Source organism: Hyperolius riggenbachi, chromosome 1 (genome assembly GCF_040937935.1).
Source record: "Hyperolius riggenbachi isolate aHypRig1 chromosome 1, aHypRig1.pri, whole genome shotgun sequence".
Taxonomy (NCBI): Eukaryota; Metazoa; Chordata; class Amphibia; order Anura; family Hyperoliidae; genus Hyperolius; species Hyperolius riggenbachi.
In genome coordinates, this window is record NC_090646.1 from 242159331 (window position 1) to 242184525 (window position 25195).

General features: G+C 41.3%; 1 protein-coding gene across 5 annotated transcripts in view; it reads right to left on the bottom strand.

Moving 5' to 3' along the window:
- The window catches only part of RAP1GDS1 (Rap1 GTPase-GDP dissociation stimulator 1), a 160363-nt gene that overhangs the window by 11060 nt on the left and 124108 nt on the right, over positions 1-25195 (bottom strand). For 3 of the 5 annotated variants that reach the window (XM_068232203.1, XM_068232211.1, XM_068232183.1), the window contains 5 exons: positions 19040-19183; positions 18477-18608; positions 17585-17719; positions 15417-15554; positions 359-498 (listed from right to left, as the gene is read on the bottom strand). In XM_068232203.1, the coding sequence (XP_068088304.1) occupies positions 359-498; positions 15417-15554; positions 17585-17719; positions 18477-18608; positions 19040-19183 (689 nt within the window). The remainder of the gene's footprint in view (positions 1-358; positions 499-15416; positions 15555-17584; positions 17720-18476; positions 18609-19039; positions 19184-25195) is intronic. The other 2 variants (XM_068232220.1, XM_068232194.1) reach the window with 1 other exon arrangement.

Sequence of the window (25195 nt, forward strand, 5' to 3'; positions counted from 1 at the left end):
GGAACCTGAAGTGAGAGGGATATGGAGGATGACATTTATTTTTTAACACAATGTATATATATTGCCTGGCTGTCTTGCTGATCCTCTTCCTCTAATAGTTTAAGCCATAGACCCCAGAAAGCATACAGATCAGATGTTTGACAAAAATCTGACAATATTTGCTGCATTCTTGTGATTCAGAAACTGCTGATGCATAAAAGGTCAGCAGGATGCCAGACAACTGGTATTGTTTAAAAGGAAATAAGATGGCAGCATCCATATACCTCTAGCGTCAGGTTCCCTTTAAGCAACTCAACACTTGCATGCATAAGCGTGTACACTAGCATAATGCTTCCTCTACAAACTCTATACCTCTCACCTTTGATTTGCTGTGTCGTATAAGGGCTGAAAGTAACCTGTTGGATTCCCCCATAACTCCAGCATGGTCTTTGGCTTCACACCATTCTACAAGGCGCTCCACTAGCTCAGTGTTCTTCCCCAACTGATCAGCAGCTTCAGCTGCAGGGAAACACACAGTATAAAATGTCACGCAGGATACTGCCAAGTTTCCTACACTCATTATTATGCACATTTAATAATGCAGTTCCATTGTACTAAATATTACTGATTTTCCATCCTGCTTTGCCATTTTTCTATGCTCCTATACAGAATAGTACATTTCTTGAAATATCGCCATACCAGGCATTGTGTTCAGAGGAACAGCGGTAATTGGCAAACTAACGTCACAAGATTTAAAGTGAACCTGTAGACAGGAAACCTGCATAAATACACAGCTACTTTACAGCAGGCACCAGAAGGAATAATAAGTTATTGAATACTCTCTAGGGGGCATTTATTGAGATGAAAAACAGGAGGGAAGGTGGGAAAAAGTGGAGCAACAATGGAAGGCAAGATAAATGAAACAGGAAATCTGACTGGATGCTCCGAGCAGCTGTTCCATTTGTGCTCCAGTGCTTTTTATACCAGTTATGATAAATCCGCCCACCATTTCTGTATTGCACTCATGCAGACCATCAGGCCCCTTTTTTTACACAGGGGCGGTGCAGCAATTTTACCACAATCCACCGCAGGGCAATGAAAGTCTATGGAGACTTTCGCACTAACGCAGTACGGCGCGATGCGATGGAAGTGACTTATTTCTGCATCTCTGACACTCGGACAGATGTAGGTTACCATGCGGTTCTGCGCCAACGTGTGGCGGACCGAAAGTCATGTACTTTAAGTCTATGGCGACGCATATCAGTGTGAAAAACCACCGCAGGTTTTACGCGTCATGGAAGCGTATTTATTGCAATATAATTCCAAGTACGTGCTCACATCTGCCACAGGAGGTGAGCGTCACTTCCTGCTTGGCTGGCTGCCAGATGTGGATAACTGCACACTAACGAGGTAATCCTCGAAGGCCTGTTTTTGACTGTGCAGCCAATCTGCAGTGTGAAGCCGGCCTCAATGTTGTTGTGCAAATTGGGACTGGGACCCCCGATTAGCCTAATAACAGGCACTCACATAATAGTACTTTCAGCATGTTGCACTGATGTGCTGCATAATGGCATGGTACTTAAGTAAGCTCCCCGCAACCAGAAAGCTCATGTCTCTATTGTAACTGCAGTTTTGCAGTGTAGAGCTCTACTACATTTGAAAGGAGCAGGGAGAGTGCTGCAACTCTTGCAACCACCCGCACTGCTATTTTGTATGCACAGAGTACATGAGACATCATGTTTGCTGACAGATGGCCAGCCATCTACCTGCCACTGCTAGGGCCACAGAACAGCTTATTTTTGGTAGTCCTAGCTTCCATTGAGTAATGTTAGGTAGTAAGTGCATCCTCATGCACCAATCAAAGGTCAGCTGAAGCGGGAATATGGAGGCTGCCATATTTATTTCCTTTTCAACAATACCAGTTGCCTGGCATCCTGCTGATCTATCATGCATCAGTAGTGTTTGAATCACACACGTGAAACAAACATGCTTGTTCAAGGTCTAGGACTAAAATATTAGAGACAGAGGATCAGCAGGAAAGCCAGGCAATTTGCATTGGTTAAAAAAAGATATAAATATGGCAGCCTCCATATCCCTCTCACTTCAGTTGCCCTTTAATTTTCACCAACATCCTAATGACAATTTAGAAGTGAAGTACAGCAGCAGTGTTGTGCTAGAAAATAGGTAGACTGCAAAACACATCCACAGTTTCAAGTGAAACTAAAACCTTACATAATGCACATTAAGGGTAAGGGTTGCATTCTTTGCAGCCTTAAACTTTCTAGAGTGCTCATCTAAACAAATGTGTATACAGAAAGCTCATAGGTCCAAATGCAGTCTGTACTTACAAAGTGTTGCACAACCATATTTCTGGCTACAGCCACACCCCTGTCCACCATACACCAAACACTGTGTTGTAGCAGAGGCAGACAGGAAGGGTAGGGCGTGGGGCCATATCCTGTAAAGCCAAAATCTCGCATGACCACTTTGGTAAAAGTATATGGCCAGTGGATGGACAAGGTGCCACCAGACTGCAAGCCAGAGACTGCTCTACTGTAATTTAGTGGCTGATGCATGAAGGTGTGCTTACAGTACATTCAAAGTCTCACTTTGGTTTACAAAAAGAAAACCGAGTTCTCTGCCTGATGTGAAGAAAAGCTAAATGAAGGAAATTGTTCAAGCTATTGCTCGGATGGCCATACCATCCTTCTGTAAACAATCTTCTAAACTGGTGTACAAATTACAGGATGTGGCCAATAAGGTACATGGGTGCAGTGTTCCAACCGGGTGTGAAATTGAACTATTAATCGGACTGCACATCTCAGGTTATCTATTGCAAAATCCCACACTTTACCTTACGCATATAATAAACCCATTTGGGGTAACAAACAGTAACTTACCTTGTTTTATTTTACATAGTTTAAAAATGTCATATTGTATTGCTTTATCTTGGCAAAGCATGACTGTGTTGACACTGCTATGCACAGCAGAGACAGGTGATCTTATTTATAGTTTTTTGTTGTTTTTTTTTGGCCAGAGAAATCTGATTGATTTTTCCACTTCATCAAATAAATCAGAAAAATTGAAGCAACATACCACACACTTATTGATATTTCCAAAAATATCAAATGATCAAATAAAAAACTCAGTTTTTTTTTATATTTCTGTCTGATTTTTATCCAACACATCTGAGCATATTTTTATTGGAAAAAAACAAAAACCAGGAGTTAGCTCACCTGGTAACGACATTTTAAGTAACACTCCAGGACAGGTACACATTGAGACTTGGCTCCTCCCAGGAACAGGAAATATCCTTCAGCCTCTCTATAAATTAAAGATGGACCCAGGGTCAGGCAGTATAATATCAAGTAACAGGAACAATATACTAAACCTAACCTCCTTATATTACATTTTCAAACATATAACATAACATGTATATCATGCAATATTTGATATATATGGGGGTGGGTACCCCCACCTGTCCTGGAGTGTTACTTAAAATGTCGTTACCAGGTGAGCTAACTCCTGGTTTTTCCAATAACACTCCAGGACAGGTACACATTGAGATGATAAGCAAGAAATCAATCCCCAACCTCAGGGTGGGCTAACTGCCCTTAGGACAGTTCTTCCGAAGTCCTGATCGGTCTCCGTTAGCCGATCCAATCGATAATGCCTCATGAAGGTTCCCAGGTTCTTCCAGGTTGCCGCCTTGCAGATGTTCAATGGTGACGTACCTGGCCTGTAAGCCCACGTAGTTGCGGCTGCCCTGGTGGAATGGGCCTTCAAGTTCACTGGAGGATCTTTACCACTAATCTTATATGACTCTATGATGCAATCTTTGATCCACTTGGCTATGGTTTTTGTGGATGCTTTCAATCCCTTGGATTTCCCTGCAAAATTCACGAATAATGATTCCGACTTCCTGAATTCTTTGACTTTTTCCAGGTAGACTATTAGATTCTCTCGTACATCTAGCTTATGTTGTTTAGTCTCTTTTTCTGTTTTTGGATCCATACAGAAGGAAGGTAAAATTATCTCCTGTGTTCTATGGAACATGTCTCCTACTTTTGGTAGGAACTCCGGGCTTGTTCTGAGCACCACTCGATCATTAAAAAATGAACAGTACGGTTCTTTGTGTGAGAGAGCTTGCAGTTCACTTATGCGTCTAGCAGACGTGATTGCTACTAAAAACACAGTTTTTAGAGTACATATTCTAAGGGAATCTTCCTCAAATTCACTAGATGTCAATGCTTGCAGGACCAAGGATAGATCCCATTTAGGAAATTGTCTAACTGTCACTGGTCTATTTCTTTCAATTGATTTTACAAATCTAATTATAAGTGGATCTAGTGCTAATTTTTTGTCTAGATAAACTGATAGTGCGGATATCTGGACCTTAATAGTGCTTAAGGCCAATCCTTTTTCAACTCCTTCCTGCAGAAATTCTAAAATTGTTGCCATTTCTGTCGAATGGAAGTTTGATTTTTCTAACCATAAAATAAAAGTCTTCCAGTATTTCTGGTAAATAAGGCGAGTATTTTCCTTCCTACTTTTTAATAGGGTATTTACTACTCTGGTTGACAGCCCCTTACTCTCAAGGACTGCCCTTTCAGAAACCACGCTGTAAGTTTCCATCTTTCTAGGTTTAATACAGCTTGGTCCTGCACCAGTATCATATCCTCTGATACCGGTATTTCCCATGGTTGTGTTGTAAGCATTGACAGGAGAAGTGGGTACCACGCTCTCCTGGGCCAGTTTGGAGCAATCAATATCATTTGACACTGTGATTTCATCAATTTCTGCAGTACCAAGGGAATCAGATTTAGTGGTGGGAAAGCATACAGTATGCTTTGATCCCAATTCTGAGCCAGTGCGTCTATTGCCTTTGGTCTGTCCATCATATTTAGGGAATAGAATGGTTTGCATTTCCGGTTAGACCTGTTTGCAAACAGGTCTATTTGTGGTTGACCCCATTTGCTCACTATAATCTCGAACAACCTGTGGTTGAGTGACCATTCCGTGTTCGTAGTCTGAACTCTGCTCAGCTGATCTGCTAAAACATTCAACTCCCCTTTTAGATGTACTGCTGTTAACGAAAGGAAATTGTGTTCTGCTATCTCTAGAATTTCCAACGTCAGGAGTAATAACCTCTTGGACCTGGTTCCTCCCTGACGATTTATATATGAGACCACTGTTGCATTGTCCGATTGAATTTGTACATGACAGGATTTCAGATGATGCATTGTGCTTATTATTGCCATCTTCACGGCCATCAACTCTCTGTAATTTGATGAATGTTCCGCCATTGAGTGATCCCATAGTCCCTGCACCTGGACTTTGTCTACATGGGCTCCCCAGCCTGATTGGCTGGCATCTGTCGTCAAGATTCTCTGTATCGGTATGGACCACAGCTTGCCCTGTGTGAGATGTTGGGATATCTGCCACCACCCTAAACTGTCTTTTATGTGTGGTTCCACTGTCACTGTGTTGTCTAGAGTGTTCTGTTGTTTGTTCCAATTGGATAACATCCACGACTGTAGAACTCTTGTGTGCATTAGTGCCCACTGGATTGCTGGTGCTACCGAGGATAGAAGACCCAGAAGTTGCATAATTCGTTTGATCTCTATTGTCTGATAAGTGTTGAATTTTTCCACCTCGGACATTATCTTTTGTACTTTCTCCTGTGGGAGTAGAATTTTTTGTTGTACTGAGTCTATAATGAATCCTAGGAACAGAATCTTTTGTGTTGCAGTGAGTTGTGACTTGTCTTTGCTCACAATCCAGCCTGACTGTTGCAGCTGATTCAGTACAGTCTGTTTGTGTTCCTCTAGACTTGGTAAACTTTTTGTTACTATCAACAGGTCGTCTAGGTAGGGGATGACTATAATACCCTGTCTGTGTATGGCACCTATCAGTTCTCCCATGACCTTGGTAAAGATTCTTGGGGCTGATGTTATGCCAAATGGGAGGCAGCGGAACTGCAAATGCTGAATTTTCCCCTCCATTTCCACTGCGAATCTTAGGAATTTTTGCAATTCCAGTTCTATTGGTATATGCCAATATGCATCTTGTAGATCTATGCTTGCCATGAAACCATCTGGTATCAGTAGATTTTTTATCGAGTAAATTGATTCCATCCGGAACCTTTCGTATTTTATGTAAGGATTTATGGGTTTCAGGTTCAGAATTATTCTGTACTTTCCGGAAGGCTTTTGAACTAGAAAATTTTTTGAGTAGAAGCATTCGCCTCTTTGTGTCACTGGCACTACTGATACCACATGTCTGTCCAGCATATCTGTAATGATTTCCTGCAATGCTGCCTGATGTTGAGGCAAAGTCAGCTGCTTGGTCACTACAAACTTTTTGGGAGGTCTTGCCTGAAAGGCAATGTGATAACCTTTCTTTATAAGATTTAGAATAAAAGGGCTCTTTGTTATTGTTTTCCAATGTGGAAGGAAATAGCCCAACCTTCCCCCCACTTTCAACCTGTCATTGTTTGCTTTGTGTGATAGGGGTTCTGAAACTCGGACCTGGTTTCCTTTGATCTTTATTAAAGGACCATGAACGTCTCTTATTTTGGTTTTCAGATCTGTCTGCTTGTCTGTTTTGACGAAAAAACCTTTTCCCTGCTTTGAATTGTCTCTTTTTCGGAAAAGATTTTTTCTTGTTGGCAGTTCTTTCCAGAACCTCATCTAATTCTGGACCAAACAGAGTATCTCCTACCACAGGAATAGAGCATACTCTGTTTTTTGACGCCATACTCCCATGCCAGGTCTTGATCCACAGATTACGTCTGGCAACATTAGAGATACCCGCTGCCTTGGCTGTCAACCTAATAGACTCCGAGGCTGCGTCTATGATATAAGCTACCGCTTTATGCATGACCGTCATTGAGTTAATTAACTGATCTTTTGGCATACCCTTATTAATGTTATCTTCCAACTGCTGCATCCATAATGCTAGCATTCTCGCTACACAAGTTGTAGCAGTAGAGGGTCTGAAGTTTGCACAAATGGCAGGCCACAAACGTTTTAGGGCATATTCTATTTTTTTATCAGATTGATCCTTTAGATAGCCCAGATCTTCAAACGCCAGTTCATCATCCTTGCTTACTTGTGAGAAAGCAGAGTCTAACTTGGGACTCTTGTCCCATATTTTACAATCTTCCTCCGAGAACGGAAAGCGTCTTTTAAAACCTCTAGACATAAATAATTTTTTATCTGGGTTTTTCCACTGGCTAGTTATCAGATTCTTGGTAGATTGATGTACAGGAAAGTTCAGCTCTTGTGCGCTTTCCATACCTTCGTACAATTTGTCATGCAGTGATACTGCTCCAGTAACTGTTTTATTCAGATTTAAATCTTCATATATTGCTAACAACAACATTTCCGTCTCCGCCACAGGGAATTTAGGTTTATTCTCTATTTCCTGTGCTTCCATAGAGCTTGCAGAACCATCCTCATTCTCGCTAATTTCATCTTCATCTGAAACTATAACCGGTCTGTTAGTTTTGCTAGTAGCTTTTTTGGGAATTACTATCTCAGACTCTTTAGGTTGAGAGGGTTGATCAGCCTGTGATTCAACCGGAGTGTCGGGCTTAAAAGGAACCGACGTAGCCTTAAATTCTTTTAATGTATCTTTTAAATCCTGTCTGAGAGCTTGAATATCTCTCTGAGATGCTGATTCATGTTTCATGACTTTATAAGTACAATCCTTGCATAATAACTTAGTTGATGCAGGATTCACTTTTACATTGCACACAGGGCACCGTTTTGAGGGCTTTGCAGGGTCAGGTACATTTGCCGTAGTGCCCTGTAACAACATAACAGAAAAAAACTAACTTGTCACACAGCCTATGTTTATCAGCTTAAACACATTTACATATTAGCTTGTGCATTGCATTATTACACCAACAATACATTTAGTAAAATATGCAAGTGTTTTGTTTTTCACCAGAATACTGAAAAAAAACTACTTTGCATGCTATGGATTTTATCTGTATTAAGAATAAACAATAATCCAAGCCTGCAGTGCATAACAACCATAAGAGAGACTGTTTCCCAAATACAAACAGCTTTCATCTAAGCCACACTACAGGCTCAATGCAGCCCAAAAACCCTTTCTGCTGCGTGCGGTTTGCCGCCCCCACAAGGGTCACCACCGCTGCCCGGATCCCCGCAGAGCAGTCTTACCCGTCCTGGCTCCTGCTCTACCTCCGACATTCTCCTTGACGCGCGAGACGCCGTGTGCGGAGAACTCCGGGCGGCTGCCCCTCTTCATCCGGCGCACAGGAAGTGACGTCACGCGACCCGGAAGTAATCCCGTAGGTCGCGGCCGGAGGATTTCCGCACTGCCTCCGCTCTGCGCATCCTCCGGACGTCCTCCACCTGGCCGTTGCCTCCGCATGATGGGTCCTGGGGGCAGCCCTTCCTGAAGCGGAGCCTTACCATCCAACAGGCCGACCAACAGGGCTACAATCCACTGGGAGATGTCGCTGAAAAGCCCAAACCCACAGGTACTCCACAGGGGAAACGGACTTCCGTATATCTTCCAGCCCGCTTCAGTGCCAACATATCCCTAGCCACCCAGGCTCTCCGGGACAGCGAGCACACATAGAGAGACCTGGTTCCTGGACCAGGAAATATCCAATACTGCCTGACCCTGGGTCCATCTTTAATTTATAGAGAGGCTGAAGGATATTTCCTGTTCCTGGGAGGAGCCAAGTCTCAATGTGTACCTGTCCTGGAGTGTTATTGGAAAAAAATCTATCATTTTTTTTCTCGATTAAAAAAAGTTCCTTTGTCAATAAAAATACTAAATTGTATATTATATTGAAATCAGGAACATTTATTTGATTGTATTGTGGCCACCTTAATAGTTTCACGTCAGTCGGCGGACATTACTTCTTAGCCTGGAATATGCCTGATGGTCTGTGGAAGTGGAATATATTCTTAAACACTGAGGTTGAGACTGTACACCCATAAAAAGTTGTCTGAGTGTGGGCAGCAGCAGCAAAGGGTGAGCAGGAGATTAATAGACGGTAGCTGTCATTTGAACCTAGTTGGTTTGCAAGCATGATTGCACTATGATGTCATCTTGTTGTTTTGTTTGAGATTGGATGCACCATTCACCACTGGAAAGAAGCTGGTTAACCCTTTAAAGTGCAGTTGCTGTCTGTGAGGCTGGGCAGCCTTCCAGCAAGGTGAGCGTGCCATCTGTTGGCTAATGGTGACGGATATAGAGGTGACCCCCGAATAGAAGTTTGCACAGTCGGACCCCATAGGGTGGTGGTCCCCATATGGTTCAAAAAACGGATCGCACTATGATTTCTGTCTCTTTCTCCTTCCATACATGTGAACTGTGCCACTAACGGATGAATACCTTGGAGTACCTGGAAACTGGATGCTAAACAGTGGAGGACGGTTTATTAAGAACTCATTGTTTATGTATTGAACATTGGGAAAGGGTAGCCCACTCTACAAGTGTTGTTTTATTTGATGAGATGTACATGTAGCATCTGTTTTTGAGTTGCAGCAAGCCCTAATATAGAGGGGAGGGTAAGAGGAGGGGAGCGCAATTGAAAAACTATAGAGTGTTTAAACACACCTTCTAGCTGCATATCCATACTTGTTTAGCGGACTTCAAAATGGATGGACATCAAGGAAGCCCCCTATGTTTTCTGCTGTGTTTACAGATCACTAATAAATACAACTTCATGCCCATGCTAGAAGGTTCTCAGCCAGGGCAGCTTCTGCCAAGAATCTAGTGTGTACAGTGACCCCAAAGTGTCATCTAGAGATTTAGATTTCCACATCACCTTGGCTCAGCACAGGCCTAGTCCACTGTTCTCCTCCTAACCTATCCAACTCCTTGGTGTACTGCACAAAGTCACTTCGCCTTCGCTACAATGGTAAAACAAATTGCTAGGCTGCAGGCTAGTGATGTGTCTGTACTACACTCAGCACTGAACTGTCGTCCGAAGGATTAAGTCACAATCCCAGCAAGTAACAGTACTCCTGTGTACACACACTAACAAGGGGAGCTGCTTTGATGTCCACCACTCGTCCTAAGTGAGCTAAACAGCTCTTACTATGCAGCTATAAGATGTGTAAACATTCAGCAGAGAGCAGCCCCAAGAAGGTGCTTTTCTCTTCAGCTCCAGCACGTGTTGAGGTCCACTCAGTTTCATGCAGTCCTGCTCTTAACTGGGCATACACTCTTCAGTCTATGCTCAATGATAAATGATTTGACATATCCAGTATCAATTGTTTAGCTAGTCTAGACTACTGCCATGTACCACTCAATAGTGCAATATGGTTCAATTATGAAGCCAAATGCAGCCAGTGCTTGATGCAGAGCAAAGTTCCGCAGATGCTGATCATAAGTTTCTCACTATTGCAGTATACCAATAAAAAAACAGACATGGCTGATGTTTTATTGCCACATCAATCAAAAACTGATCAGGAAAGCCATAGGTGTTTTTATTGAATCAATCATCTCATCAATTAAAAACATCAAATAGTAGATGGCCACCTTAATCATATTTCATAGGACAGATTTGTAATATTGGCTCTCAGGAGCTCAGAAATCGCATCGGCTGAGAGCAATGTAACAACTGTTAGAAATGATCCAACTAACAGTAAGATCACCCGTATGTACTTTACATCGTATCAATCAGGCCATCACCTGTCGTCAAGATAAAGCAATAAATGACTAATACTAAACTTTTAAAAATAAAACAAAGTGATGTACGGTTTAGTACCCTACTTATTTTAGTTGTATTCACAGAGGGAAAAAAACCTGTTCTTCACAAGAGATGGGGACTACCCCCTTAACCCTTTTGTTTATGCCTTGCTTCATACTACTGAACTGTGCTTGCAATCTGTTCTATCCATATACCTGTTATACGGTTGTGATGAGAGCCATTGTAAATTCCCATAACAGGTCATTGATGTTCTATATCTATTATCTAGTTATGTTTTTATTTACCTACGACTGTTTGTGTCATTATTTTCGGATTTGCTTGTCAAAATCTTTTGGACACTAAAAATAAACAAAGGTCTTCCCAAGTTAGTGAGGGAATTATCAAGCCAGGAACATGCAGCACAGCCAAGTAACCAAGAGGGCCTGACCTGCCAGGAAGCAGATCACTTTGAGAATAGGATTCTGCAGTTTTGACCATATAAAGTTTTCAAAAGCTTGCAAGAAACCAAAAGTTTTTATTTTAGGCATGATGAAGAACTGGATCAGAATGGTACAGGAAATATGCATAAACAGAAGTGGCTCATTCTGAATGTAGAATTCTGATCCAGTTCTTTAGTATGTCTAGAAAAAAAAGTAGGCTTCTAAAAGACTGAAAGAGAACATCTAGTTAGTCATTAAGGGTACTTGGGGGGGGGGGGGGGGGGGATCAAACTCAATGTTCTTAAAGCGGAATATAACCCTGCATTTCAACTTTGCTCTAAAACATTATTTACAGCATATTATATGCAAAAAGCATTTTTTTTTTACTAGACCAGCATTGGAAGGGTTAAACACAGAGGTTTTAAGTTCCGTGCAGACATTCAGATGGATACATTCTATTTAGTTAGTGTGTAACGGTTTATCAATAGATACATCTCTTTGGCTGTCCTCCAAGCTCCTTCTCAGTGAGAGAGATGAGTCATAATAAACACATATTTGTAAACAAAAAGTATCTAACTCAAGTTCGGATTCGGTTGCAGAAATCTCTAGGGACTTTAAAGCCCTGTGTAACCCTTCCAATGCTGGTCTAGTAAAAAAAAAAATGCTGGTTGCATATAATATACTGTAAATAATGTTTTAGAGCAAAGTTGAAATGCAGGGTTATATTCCGCTTTAAGCATGGGATCCTTGGGAACTCTGGTTCAAAGTGTTACTGTAATTATGGAATTAATAAAATCCTACTACAGAATACTTACAAGCGCTGTAATTGTAGGATTTTATTTAAAATGTCTAATTTTGTAAAATTATGTATAGTTTATCAAAAATCACACTTGGATTATAGTCTCTTTATTGGTCACATAGGTTAAAAGCAGCAATACGACAGACCGCTGTTTCGAGCTTCCATGCTCTTTGTCAAGTTGTCAAATCTGCAATACATGCATCAGCATTTCACCACACCTTATATACAATGTATGAACCAATCAGTGATCAGCGTTTGAATTCTCCAATAGCAGAACCTGCACAGCGTGGAGGACCTGATGGGGAACTGTATAGAACACCCAAAGTTCCACCCCTTTAGGTAAAAACACTCCCACCGTTTGTTTCCATTACACAAAAAAACCTTTTAAAATGTCACCCGATCAAAACAAAAAGGTTGCCATGCCTCACTATACCTACCTCTCCGCGTATACAGTATCTCAGCTCCCTATTCCAGGCCGCAAAGGTACAAAATCCATTGCTACCATCAGCAAATGAGCTATCTCTGCCATCAGCCAATCGCGTCCGCCGCCCCGTGACCAATCAGTGCACACCATTGGAACCACCAATGGGCCACACTGACGTCACGTCTTCTCCGGAGATAAGCCAATAAGCGGCATGTATATGCATATCACCGCTTGCCAATCACGCCCCCGGCATCCCCGCACGGCGGCCAATGACGCACACATTCGAGGAATGTAGTCTCTATCCAGAACGCGTCATATGCTGCCTACCAATCTGCTGCAACTGACAAATAATGCGTCCAATAAGGACGCTCAAAATCCCAAGGGAGACATCACATCAGTCATGCCTCCATCATAGTAAAGGCAAGGCTGCTTCTCGCTTCTCATGCGCAACATGATTTCTATGGTAACCGTAAATAAACCAATCGGAAGGCCCCTTCAAGCACTGCAATCAACAGCACAAGAGTACCAACACAGCGCTCATGTGCAGCAGATGCAGTATACAGCCTAATCCTTAGGCTATGTAAATGGCACATGGCAACCCAACCCCAAAGGATACAAAAGTATAGTACATAATGTTCTGCATACATGAAGAGTCCAAACGCCTTACACTAATCAAATATAAATATAAAACTATACAATTAAAAAAACGACAAGCATGTCACAAGGACACTGCCATCCATCAGATGCAAAACGACAGATCATAGTCTAAATTAAGACCCTCATTTCCAAGGACCGACAATTTTCTAATCCAGAACGCCTCACGTTTGGACAAACATTGGCATCTGCTAAGAGAGGCCTTTCCTAGGGTCCCCGAATTCCGTTACCCCCCCCCACTGTCATCATTTAAACGAGCACCCACTATCAGAGATAAACTAGTGCATACTAGGGCTAGGTCTGATAGGATTAGAGAGGGCAAAAAGGGTACATACCCTTGTCTTAGCTGCCACCTGTGTAGTTCTATTATTAAGGGAGATTTAGACATTTTGGCATTTGCAGAAATATAACTTTTGTTGTGTGAATACTTCATCCTACTAATTACTGAATCTGAGAGAGCCTAAGCGCTTTGAGTCCTATGGGAGAAAAGCGCTATAGAAATGTTATTGTATTGTATTGTATTGTATAGACATCCATTCAAAGGCACATCATTTTTGATTAGAGAACATTTTGATTGTAATTCTACTTTTGTTGTTTATTTACTTAAGTGCCCTTGTGGACAAACCTATGTGGGTAAAACCACAAAGGCCCTTAAAGTGAGACTTTCATCTCACAAATCGGCTATTAGAAATAGAGATACTACACAGGTGGTGGCTAGACATTTTGCTGAAGCTGGTCATACTGTTTCACAATTAAGAGTTCAAATTATTGATGGGGTTCCTGTTGGGTGGGGTGGAGGACGGGATCGTGAGAAGGAATTGTCCAGACGTGAGGCGTTCTGGATTAGAAAATTGGCGGTCCTTGGAAATGAGGGTCTTAATTTAGACTATGATCTGTCGTTTTGCATCTGATGGACGGCAGTGTCCTTGTGACATGCTTGTCTGTTTTTTAAGTGTATAGTTTTATATTTATATTTGATTAGTGTAAGGCGTTTGGACTCTTCATGTATGCAGAACATTATGTACTATACTATTGTATCCTTTGGGGTTGGGTTGCCATGTGCCATTTACATAGCCTAAGGGATAGGTTGTATACTGCATCTGCTGCACGTGAGCGCTGTGTTGGTGCTCTTGTGCTGATTGCAGTGCTTGAAGGGGACTTCCGATTGGTATATTTACGGTTACCATAGAAACCATGTTGCGCATGAGAAGCGAGAAGTAGCCTTGCCATTACTATGATGGAGGCGTGACTGATGGGATGTCTCCCTTGGGGTTTTGAGAGTCCTTATTGGACGCATTATTTGTCAGTTGCAGCGGATTGGTAGGCAGCATATGACGCGGTCTGGATAGAGACGGCATTCCTAGAGTGTGTGCGTCATTGGCCGCCGTGCGGGGATGCCGGGGGCATGATTGGCCAGTGGCAATATGCATATACATGCCGCTTATTGGCTTACCTCCGGAGAAGGCGTGACATCAGTGTGGCCCATTGGTGGTTCCAATGGTATGCACTGATTGGTCGCGGACCGGCGGGGCGGCGGACGCGATTGGCTGATGGCAGAGATAGCTCATTGGCTGATGGTAGCAATGGATTTTGTGCCTTTGAGGCCTGGAATAGGGAGCTGAGATACTGTATAGGTGAAGAGGTAGGTGTAGTGGGGCATGGCAACCTTTTTGTTTTGATCGGGTGACATTTTAAAAGGTCTTTTTGTGTAATGGAAACAAACGGTGGGAGTGTTTTTACCTAAAGGGGTGGAACTTTGGGTGTTCTATACAGTTCCCCATCAGGTCCTCCACGCTGTGCAGGTTCTGCTATTGGAGAATTCAAACGCTGATCACTGATTGGTTCATACATTATATATAAGGTGTGGTGAAATGCTGATGCATGTATTGCAGATTTGACAACTTGACAAAGAGCATGAAGCTCGAAACAGCAGTCTGCCGTTGTATTGCTGCTTTTAACCTATGTGACCAATAAAGAGACTATAATTTACATTGGTGGTGCCTGCTCCAAGTGGGATTTTCGATGTGACAGCTCCAGTGGTGTGGAACGCTGCAAGCTTGGGCACACGCTCTCCTTTTATGGGTGCTGTTTCAAAATCCTTCTAGTGTTTATTGTATAGTTTATCAAAAAGCATTTTTTTAATCGCTCCAAGAAATTAAACAATGTAAAGTGTGTGAGAAAGCCAGTCTATCCAAACCTAAAGTAAATTGAGCATCAGTTACTAAAAAAAAAAAAAAAAAAAAGCAGGAATCCAGATAGACTGGCGGCGTACTTGACTCTCCAGCATAAAAAACTAGATCTCAGACTTGGAGGGAACATCTCTTTAAACAATGACTAAAATAATCAATTCTGACTTGTATCATTAATATCTTGGGAGGTTTGAGAGAAAATCTCTGATGTGCTGAAGTAATAAGGGTCTTATTTATCCCAGCTTACCCATGCTATTACCTTGAGCGTCTATTAGCATCCGTAGAGTTCCCAATAATTTAAACTGAACCGGAGGCATTTCAGACTTCAGAAACTTCAACACTTCCTCCGCTACACCAGCTGACAACATCTTTGCTTTATTAACAACTGTGAAAGAAGAAAAAGAAAAATGCCATAACAGAAAGCCTCCTCTAAAAGCACAGAACTGTCTGCATGCACATATGAAAACGTAATTGAATCAGCACTACTTAGTTCCTTTTAGCAGAAAAAGCTGCTGCAATTATGAATCACAATAACTGGCTAATTTACCTTTAGTAGCAAAAGCAATTTTCTTCTTTACACGTCCCACCTCCCACCATGTCTTTTAATAAAATCTTCGCACAGAAAGTGCTCAAATAGTTCTATGGAGAAAATTGTAACTGCCAGCAGTACAATGCTAACTCTGATTTCCTTTCTGCAGTAAGTGCTTCCCTAAGGTCAGGGTGACAGGGTCATATTATGAAGGCTGATGGAAACACAACAATTCCAAATGACACATTTCACTGAACTTTGTTACTTTTAAGAAGTGGACTTGTTTGAGTTCTTTTGCAACTTAAAAAACACATTGGACTGAAGAGATTCTAGCGCAAGGGTCTCTTCAGACAGAGGACTGGCATTCCAGCCAAACATTTATAATTGTGAAACACAGCAATGATACCTCTATATAAAAATGTTCATCTGTCCAGTAGGGATAACCATGCGGAATAGCCAAGCTGGATTTTTTTTTCAGCCAATCATAATATTCTACTAAAGTGGATGATTATTATTGCTCCCCACCCCTTTAAGCTATGTACACAGGCTCGATAACCGTACTTTGGAAACTGACAACATCCGACGATAATGCAACGAACAATCAAGGTCTGAAGACAACATAACACAGTCAACAACAGTGTAATGACGGTCTACCGATGGATCAATAGCAGAATTTCAAAACTGAGGATCTGGAAGTACATAGCACTAAGGTTTTGAACTTAATGATCATTTATCATTGTTTGATACCTGTGATTTCTACCGTTGACCAACGATTGTCTAAACTGATCCATCAGGATGGATCGGTCTATGTGCATGGTTATTGTGGTCTGTCAGTGTTTTTGGAGATTGTTCTGCACTAATTTTGCAATGACATTTGAACTATTATCGTTCATTTGTCTTTCAATGATTTTAATCAAATGTGTGTACAAGGCTTTACGCTCTTCATATGAGTTAACGGACATGCTTCTACATTACATATGAACAGAGGCATTTGGTAGTCCGATTGCGCTCTACACATCTAGCCATCATGTCTGTATCAAGCTTAAAAGCTACATATAATGAATGGTACTTTTTTGTTTGTTTACACAAACCATGGAAGAACATTCCTATGAACATGGTGGCTTTACCTTGGGAAAACCCAACACACAGGCCCAAGAAACTGTAGTCTAACCAACTGCATTCACACTTTTTTTTGGGGGGCGGGGGGTTGAAAAGAGTTGGTCAAGATGAGACTGTCTGCATCTACAAACACCCAATCAGACCATAAAGACTGGACTACAGGTAATGCCTACACAATCTTCCACTTCAGAAAAATAAAAAAAGGTCAAATGGGAAACACTACCCAAATGGTAGTGAACGTATGCTAAAAATATCCTTTGAAGAAATCTATGAAATAGTTAATAATTTACACTTAGACACAAAGAAGGGTGATCTATTGAATTATAGTCAGTATCTCTGTAATTTTTAGGAGTCAGTAGAAGACGCAGCCGCCATGTAATGTCTAAGCATAAAATCTGAAAATAACTGTACTAAAACTGACTGGTAATTAGAGACAACGCTGCCTCTGACCTTCACAAATTGACAGGTATCTAGGCAGCACACCTTCCTATAATGAGTCCCTTAAACAATGCTCTGGGCTCAGTTCTTGGCTCTAATTATGAACGGCAGGGAAAATATTGGTCTCCTCTCTCTGTTATGGTTCAAAATGAACTGAGATTTTCCAAATGATGGTACTTGCATAATGACTGCATTTGATACGCAGAACTCCAAATTACTAGTCTAGCCACCAAATCTATTTGGTGTATTTACCGAAACTAATACACTAACCGGTCTATTGCTTTCATTTGTGTTACTGCATACGGTACCATCAACATTTATAAGCTTACCAGGAATGGCTAGGTTCCTCAGGGCGCTTAGTGCTGCATGCTGTACAGTTACATTGCCATCTTCTACATGTCCATCGAGAAGATCTATGAGCTTCTGCACAATGCCATTGTCCACCATATGGATACAATTTCCATCTAAAGTAAACAGATTACCATCAGCCCTGGCAGATAACATACACAAAGAAAGGGTTGGTCTTCATGCAATTACTAACACATAAATGCTAAATGTTTTTTAACAAAGCCCTGCATCTAAGTCAAATATTCTTTTGTAAATATAAACTCAAGATACAATAAAAATGTAATATATTTGTTATGGTAATATATATAGTAATATATTAACTTTATTTGAGAAATGTTATGAAATTATACTACTAGTACTATGACATTATCTAGAAAATCTCATGCAATAAAACAACATTTGCTATAGAACTTCGTTAAAATGGCGGTAGTGAGAACACTGCAAAATTAAATTGCCATTTAAGAAAGGATAGCCACTTTAGTAACACATTAAATGACATAAAAAATGATAATGTTACTGATATAATTCATGCATGATCTAAAACAGAAAATTGTATTAATTAAATTAATTTTAAAATTGGAACATAAATAAAACATTTAATAATTGTTGCTCAGCTTCTGTACCAAATGTGTGGTAATTTCCAGCTGTTAGGAATAACTAATTGTTGCTGCTTATCGATAAAAATAATTGTGGATGCTAACAAAAATATAAATAGATTTAAAAAAAAAAAAAGATAAAAAAAGCTCTGTGGTGTTGCTCTACTAATTCTTAAATGCATGTTGACTCTTGGCCATTAATACAACTGTACAGTATAACACCTGCCATTGTTCTTAGCATTAAAAGTTTCATAGAACATTAATTCATTCACATTACCATTTCTAGCAAAATTGGCAATTGCAAGAGCACCAGCCAGCTGTAACTGGTGATTGTGAGACGGAAGCCAAGATAGGACCCTCTGAAAGACACTTCCCTTTCCACCCTCAAACAGCTTCTGCATGGACTCATCTGCAAAAAAAGAAAACACCACACATGTAAATAAAAGGACTATAAAAGGGTAATCCAATGAAATGTTTTTTGGAGCACCGTCTCCACGTCTGAGTGTCTAATTTATTAAGCAAAACTGAATTCTCTCTTTACTGCTGCAGTAAACCAGCCTGTACCATCACAGTTACCAAGAATCATTATGGCCTCAGAAACATATCAACAGGATTAGCTCAATACTCAACAGTTCCTGAAGGCAACGTTGATCAATAAGAATTCACATCGTCCTGCTTACAAATTTTATATCACTATTATAGAAGTGCAGAGATTTCAGGAAAATTTGTGCAGAATGAGCCACTGCAAATAACTGTCTATGCCCCCTCCTATTAAACACAGAGTGAGCACAAATTAAATAAAAAAACAAACAAAAACATAATGACAAGTAAAGTATGTACCCCCTAAAAGTAGCAGCACCATGAGGTCTGAGGAAGTTTTCAGTTCTGCAACGTCTTCGTCTTTCTCACTGTTCATTGTCTGATGGACTATATCAAGTAAACATTCTACCAGGCCAGCCTCAACAAGCTGCAGTTTTATGGCATCTGTAAAACACCAAAAGAATTGACATTAAAAATATAAAAGAATTTGACATGCCATAAGGATATTATTTACACTTTGACAGAAAATTAAAACCATTAACTGGCTTATTGTTCTCTCAATGCAGATATTTACATTACAAGGCTAAGCAGTTAAATTCGTAAACATATAAAAAAAGTTTACCAAAAACCCTGCCCAAAATATATAAACACACACACACATTATGTTTCCTACAAATGCTACAAAACAGCAAAATATTTTTAGTCAATTTGCAGCTGCAGTTCAACAAAGCTCAATAGATTTCCGCTAAAATCTATGAGAGTATTTAGTATGGTGTAGGAATAAGTCACTAACAAATCAATTTCTGATCAGATAGATACCGCTGTATGCCTAGGTAAGGGGTGGGCAAAGGCTGTACCCAGCCTGTTTGCATACCTCATCCAGTCCACCGATGCAGGGCAGGATTGAGTGCATCCTGCCCCCTGTAGGTGAACTGTCGATGTGGCATCGTACACTGCACTACTTTACCGTTCATAGTTTACACACAGAGCAGAGACCCTACAGGGAACTCTGCCTCATAGCTTTTTATGGGGGAAATACTGCCTAATGTATTTATTTTTTAAGATGGGAAATGCTTATGTTTTATATGTGTATTTTTGGAAAATGCTGCCAATTGTGTGAATTTTGGGGAAACGCTTCCACATCACGTGTATTTTGGGGAAACACTATTGCATCATGTGTTTTGGGAAAACGCTGTTGCATCAACTGTATTTTGTGGGAAACGCTGCAGCATTATGTGTACTTTGTGAAAACACCGCTGCATCGTGTAGTTTGTGAGAAATGCTGCCACATTATATGCATTTTGGGGAAACACTGCTGCATTATGTGTAATTTGGGGAAACTGCTGGACCATGTGCATTATGTGCATCTTGCAGGGAAGCGCTGCTGCATTATGTGTATTTTGGGCAAACGCTACTGTATCATGTGTATTTTGGGGTAAAGTTGCTGCATCATGTGTATTTAGTGAGAAACGATGTCACATTATGCGTATCTTGCTGGGAAACGCTACCACATTATCTGTATTTTGGGGAAAAGCTGACACATGTGTATTTTGGGGAAACACTTGCATCATAGGTATTTTTCAGGAAACCCTGCCACATGTGTATCTTGGGGAAACACTGTTGCGTTATGTGTATTTTGTGGGAAACTGACACATTATGTGTATTTGGGGAAATACTGCTGCATCATGTGTATTTCGGGGGAAACACTGCTGCATCATGTGCATCTTGGGGAAACACTGCATTATTTGTATCTTGTGGGAAACACTGCCAGATTACACATATCTTGTAGGGAAAAGCTGCAACATGTGAAATTTGTGAGGAAACACTGTCACATAAGGTGTATTTTGTGAGAACTGCTGAGGCATTATATGTATTACTGGGACACACTGGTCAACTTAAACTGGGGACGGGGCTACCAATACTGGGGCACACCTGTTTACTAAAACTGGGAAGGGGGCTGTTAATACTAGGCACACCAGTCACTTTAATTTGTGGACGGGGCTGCTAATATTGGGGCACATCGGGCTACTTAAACTGGAAAGGGTCTAATACTGGTGAAACATCTGACCACCTATACTGTGGGAGGTGGCTACTTAATGGGGGCACAACCGTCTACCTATACCAGGGGGAGAGAAGCTACCTGAAATGGGGGCCTAAGTCTAGGGATACATTTGGCTTCCGGGATGGAGGAGGAGATAAGCGCATCAGTGCACTGGTCTGGCTCCTCTGTTAACTTTAAGATCGCTATGTGGCTCACGAGTCTAAATTTTCCCCACCCCTGGCTTTGGTTATCTTCCTTTTTGGCGTTTACCACTGGGAAAGAACATGCCAATGAGTTCAGGTTAGAATGGCTGTGTGTTAAACATCCCTCCTGACATACAGCCACTCTGCAAATTACTCAAAGATGAAATTATTAGCAAATGGATTAATGTAATTGGATCTTAAATTTTCATTAAACTGAGAAAAGCAGTCACACAATTACAAAAAAGCATGTGACTATTTTAGAAAACTACAGCTGAATAGCAAGGAATGGGACTGGAAATTAATGTTAAAGATACTACATCTAATGTCTGGAGAAGAGAAGGAACAGGTCATGATCTGAAACACAACATCTGTGATACATGGTGGAGCCCCCATTATGGTTGCCAATGGAACTGGGTTACTAGTGTTTACCGATGACAGGACTGCTTACAAAAGCATGCATTTTAAAGACTAAGTCTACACTATCTGTGTAGATTCTGCAAAATGCTACAGTAACTCATGATGATGTGCAATATAGATGGACGATAACCCAAAACATACTATAAAGCTCAAGGACTTTTGAAGGTAAACAACTGAAATATTGACTAATAGCTGAGCAAATGAGTAACTGGACTTCAGCTCAGATGTACATGCATTTCATTTGTCGGAGACAACACTGAGGGCAGACAGGCTAACAAAAAGCATCAAATGAAGACAGTTAGAGCATCACTAGGTAGAAAAACCCAGCATTAATGAAGACTATGGGTTTCAGATTTCAGGGAGTCATTGACTGTAAACAACTTTCCTAAGTATTGAAAAGGATTGTTATATTTATGACACCCTTAAGCTGGCCACTAACGGTCCAATTTCTAGCGAAAAATCGTTCGAACGATCAGAAATTCTGATCGGATTGGTTGTAAATAATCACCATTGGTGGACACAATCGACTATGAACAAGTGAAAAAAATGTCGCCGAACGAAAATTTGGATTTTCTTGGTGATCGTTATAGATAGGAAGCAATGATTGGTTAGTTGATGGTGTAGTGAACGATTTTTCGTCCGATCAGAATTTCTGATCGCTCGAACGATTTTTCGCTAGAAATTGGACCGTTAGTGGCCAGCTTTAGACTGTACAAGATATTAAAACAATGCCATCCATGTGCTCTATAAAAATGTGTAACTGATGGTAAAGTGGGAACTGAAGTGTGTTTATGTGACACAAAATAGTTTACCTTCATACCTTTTACCTTATCGCATCTCCTCCTATTCCAGGAACCTCAGATACCTGCCTAATTCATGTCACTTACATCTCCCTCCAGGAATGACCACCTAGGTATACATTCCTTACATAGCAAAAGAACATAAACCACTAATATTATGAAGATTACCAATATGTATTTCAAAGCAACACCCACACACTGCCTTAAATAAACATCAACCTTCCAGCGGCAGTCACTTGTCAGGATGATTTTTTTTTTTTTGTGTGCAACAGATGTTGCTTTAAATGCATATTAAATGGCAGAGCTTTTCCAACAGTGAACAGCTGACGAGCACACTTCTCTGATGCCAACTGTGCCTCAGGAATTTCAGATTTATATCTGCTCTGCCTCCTCCCATAGTCTCTCACAGAAAACCATTATTTATTCTTGGTGACCATTTTCATAAACACCGTAAAGCAACATTGCCAATCTATTATAAAAGGGTTTCAATATGCTGAAATATTGCTATTTTAAGCCACATTTTGATAATGCTCAAATACTTGGGACACAAAAATATTTTACAACATATTTGCAATGGCTTACCACCCTTGCCTGATGCCTACATTTTGCTGTCAAGGTGGCAATACCTCATGCGACTTGGCGGCTGATCAACCATCAGATTATAATCGGAATCGGATGAAAATCTGTAGCGCCAAGTGCATGCCTGACTAAAACTGGTGGCATTTATCAGTTAGACATGCTGTAAGATGTAGTCCCTATTTTGCTCAATCAGGTGTGAGACGGTAACAACGGGCAATATCGGGACCAGCGACTAAGGGCCTGTTTCCACTACACGCAGATTGGATGCAGAATGAATGCAGAAAAACTGACTCCAATGAATGCCTATGGGCCTGTTTCCACTAAACGCGATTTTTCTGATGCAGATTTTCCCATAGGCATTCATTGGAGTCAGTTTTTCTGCATGCAATCTGCGTGTAGTGGAAACAGGCCCTAACGCAACAAAACCCCTGACGCTCTCCACCCTAATGTTTAATGTATCCCCCAATGCATAGTGCACTCTACATTACCTGTCCGTGGCCTCCGATTGTTCCGGGCTCCCTCCGCTGTCCATGCACACATTACTGGGGAACCACATGGGGTGAGTGTATGGACAGCGGAGGGAGCCGGGAGCAGAGGTTGTGGACAGGCAAGCTATAGAGTTCACTAGGCACATTAGATACTAGGGGGACAGCATTGAGTTGGCAAGGCAGCAGATGCGGCATCATAAGGCCGATTCCTGACAGATTTCAGCATGAAATTGATCGGGAATCGGCCTGCGGTGTATGGGCAGCTGACAGATCTCTCTCTAATCAGATTCGATTAGAGAGAGATTTGTCTGTTGGCCGAATCTGCCCATTATCACTACATGTATGGCTACATTTAGATATTGTGCACTTTAAAGTGATACTATAGACAAAATTCCCCTCTGTTCCAAAAAATTAGCAACACAAGAACTTATAGGGAGAAACAATGACTTGATTAACCTCCTGGGCATTAAGGACGGGCCTGACTCATCCTAAACAAAAACTAGCTACTATCGTTAAGGACGAGTCAGGCTCGTCCAGTAATCCCTATTATGACCTGTGGAGTTGTTGGCTTGCACTATACCTCGCCAGCACCTCACGGCTTCCCATCTTCTTAGCGGCAATTCCTGTTGGCGATCTACTCTTCTTCTTCCTCCATCCGCTTCCTGTCCCTTGGTGATCGTGTCCCCAGGGTGTGTCCCTCTGATGACACTGTGTGTGCCCTCTTGTGCCAAGAGCACACAGCGCCATCAATTCAGGCGGCAGATTCAAATATTTTGTATTGAATCCAATTGAAAAAAAATTCTAAGTGTAATAATAATTTTAAAAAAGCTATGGGCAGCACACATTAAAGGAAAAAAAAAAAAAGTGCACGCTAGACGCTATGTCCACAATAGGGAGTGGAAGAGAGCGGAGGGACGGTGAGCGGGATCGCGCACGACTGACGCAGACGCACTTTGTTACAGACTTCCTCAGACGTGTGCTGACATCAGAGGAAGTCTGACGAAATGCATCACGTGATCGGGCGTGCACGTCCGTGTGCGCAACCCCACCCAGCGTGCATTTCTCTCCTCCTTTCCCCATTGCAAGCCACCATGACCCCGACAGGAGAAACGATCCCCCAGGAGATGACAGGCCTGACTGAGCAGCCTGCGGTGTGGGGGCTTCCTGCCTCGCCTCCAATCCTCGGTTACTTCTAACAGGGTATTCTGCAATAAGGTTTGTATTAGGTACAAGCAGAGTTACAATCGTGACACATTTCCTGCACAATCCAAGCAGTATTAATTTTCCATATATTACACACAGCACATGGCTTATTTCATGTAGAACGAGTGTTTACTATAAATAATAGGCCTAGTGTAACTTCAGGGCCATCACCCCAACCCCCCTCCCCCCCCCCCCAAAAAAAGGGGCTTAATTTCAGTAGTTCATCCCTCAACAGTCTCAAGAAAGATGAGCGGGTCCTTGTTTGAGGACACCTATCTCAGAGGTAAGGATCACAGTGAACCTTGGACCAATCAGAAAAGACCCCGTCTCCCTTGGCACCTAGGTAGTTATTAATGTATAGAAGCTCAAGTCATTACAGACACTGCACTATATATAATGACAACTTGCATGTCATTGTATGCATGAATATGAAAATATAGACTACATTTTTTTTTAAATTACACTTATCTTTTAATGAACATTTTTTAGTATAATGGTAATGTTTTCAAGAGTCATTTTACATAATGTGCATCACAGTGCAAAACCATTTATTATTCAGGCTACATGCTGCTTTTTTAACTCTAGTGGAATACTTAGGCCACAATTTAGTTCATGCCACTCAATAGATTACATACATGATTTTTGACAGTGGTGGTGTATTTGAATGGGCAAATGATGATGGTAAGCTTCACAAACACTGCCGCAGGGTAAATGTGAAGTTAAGG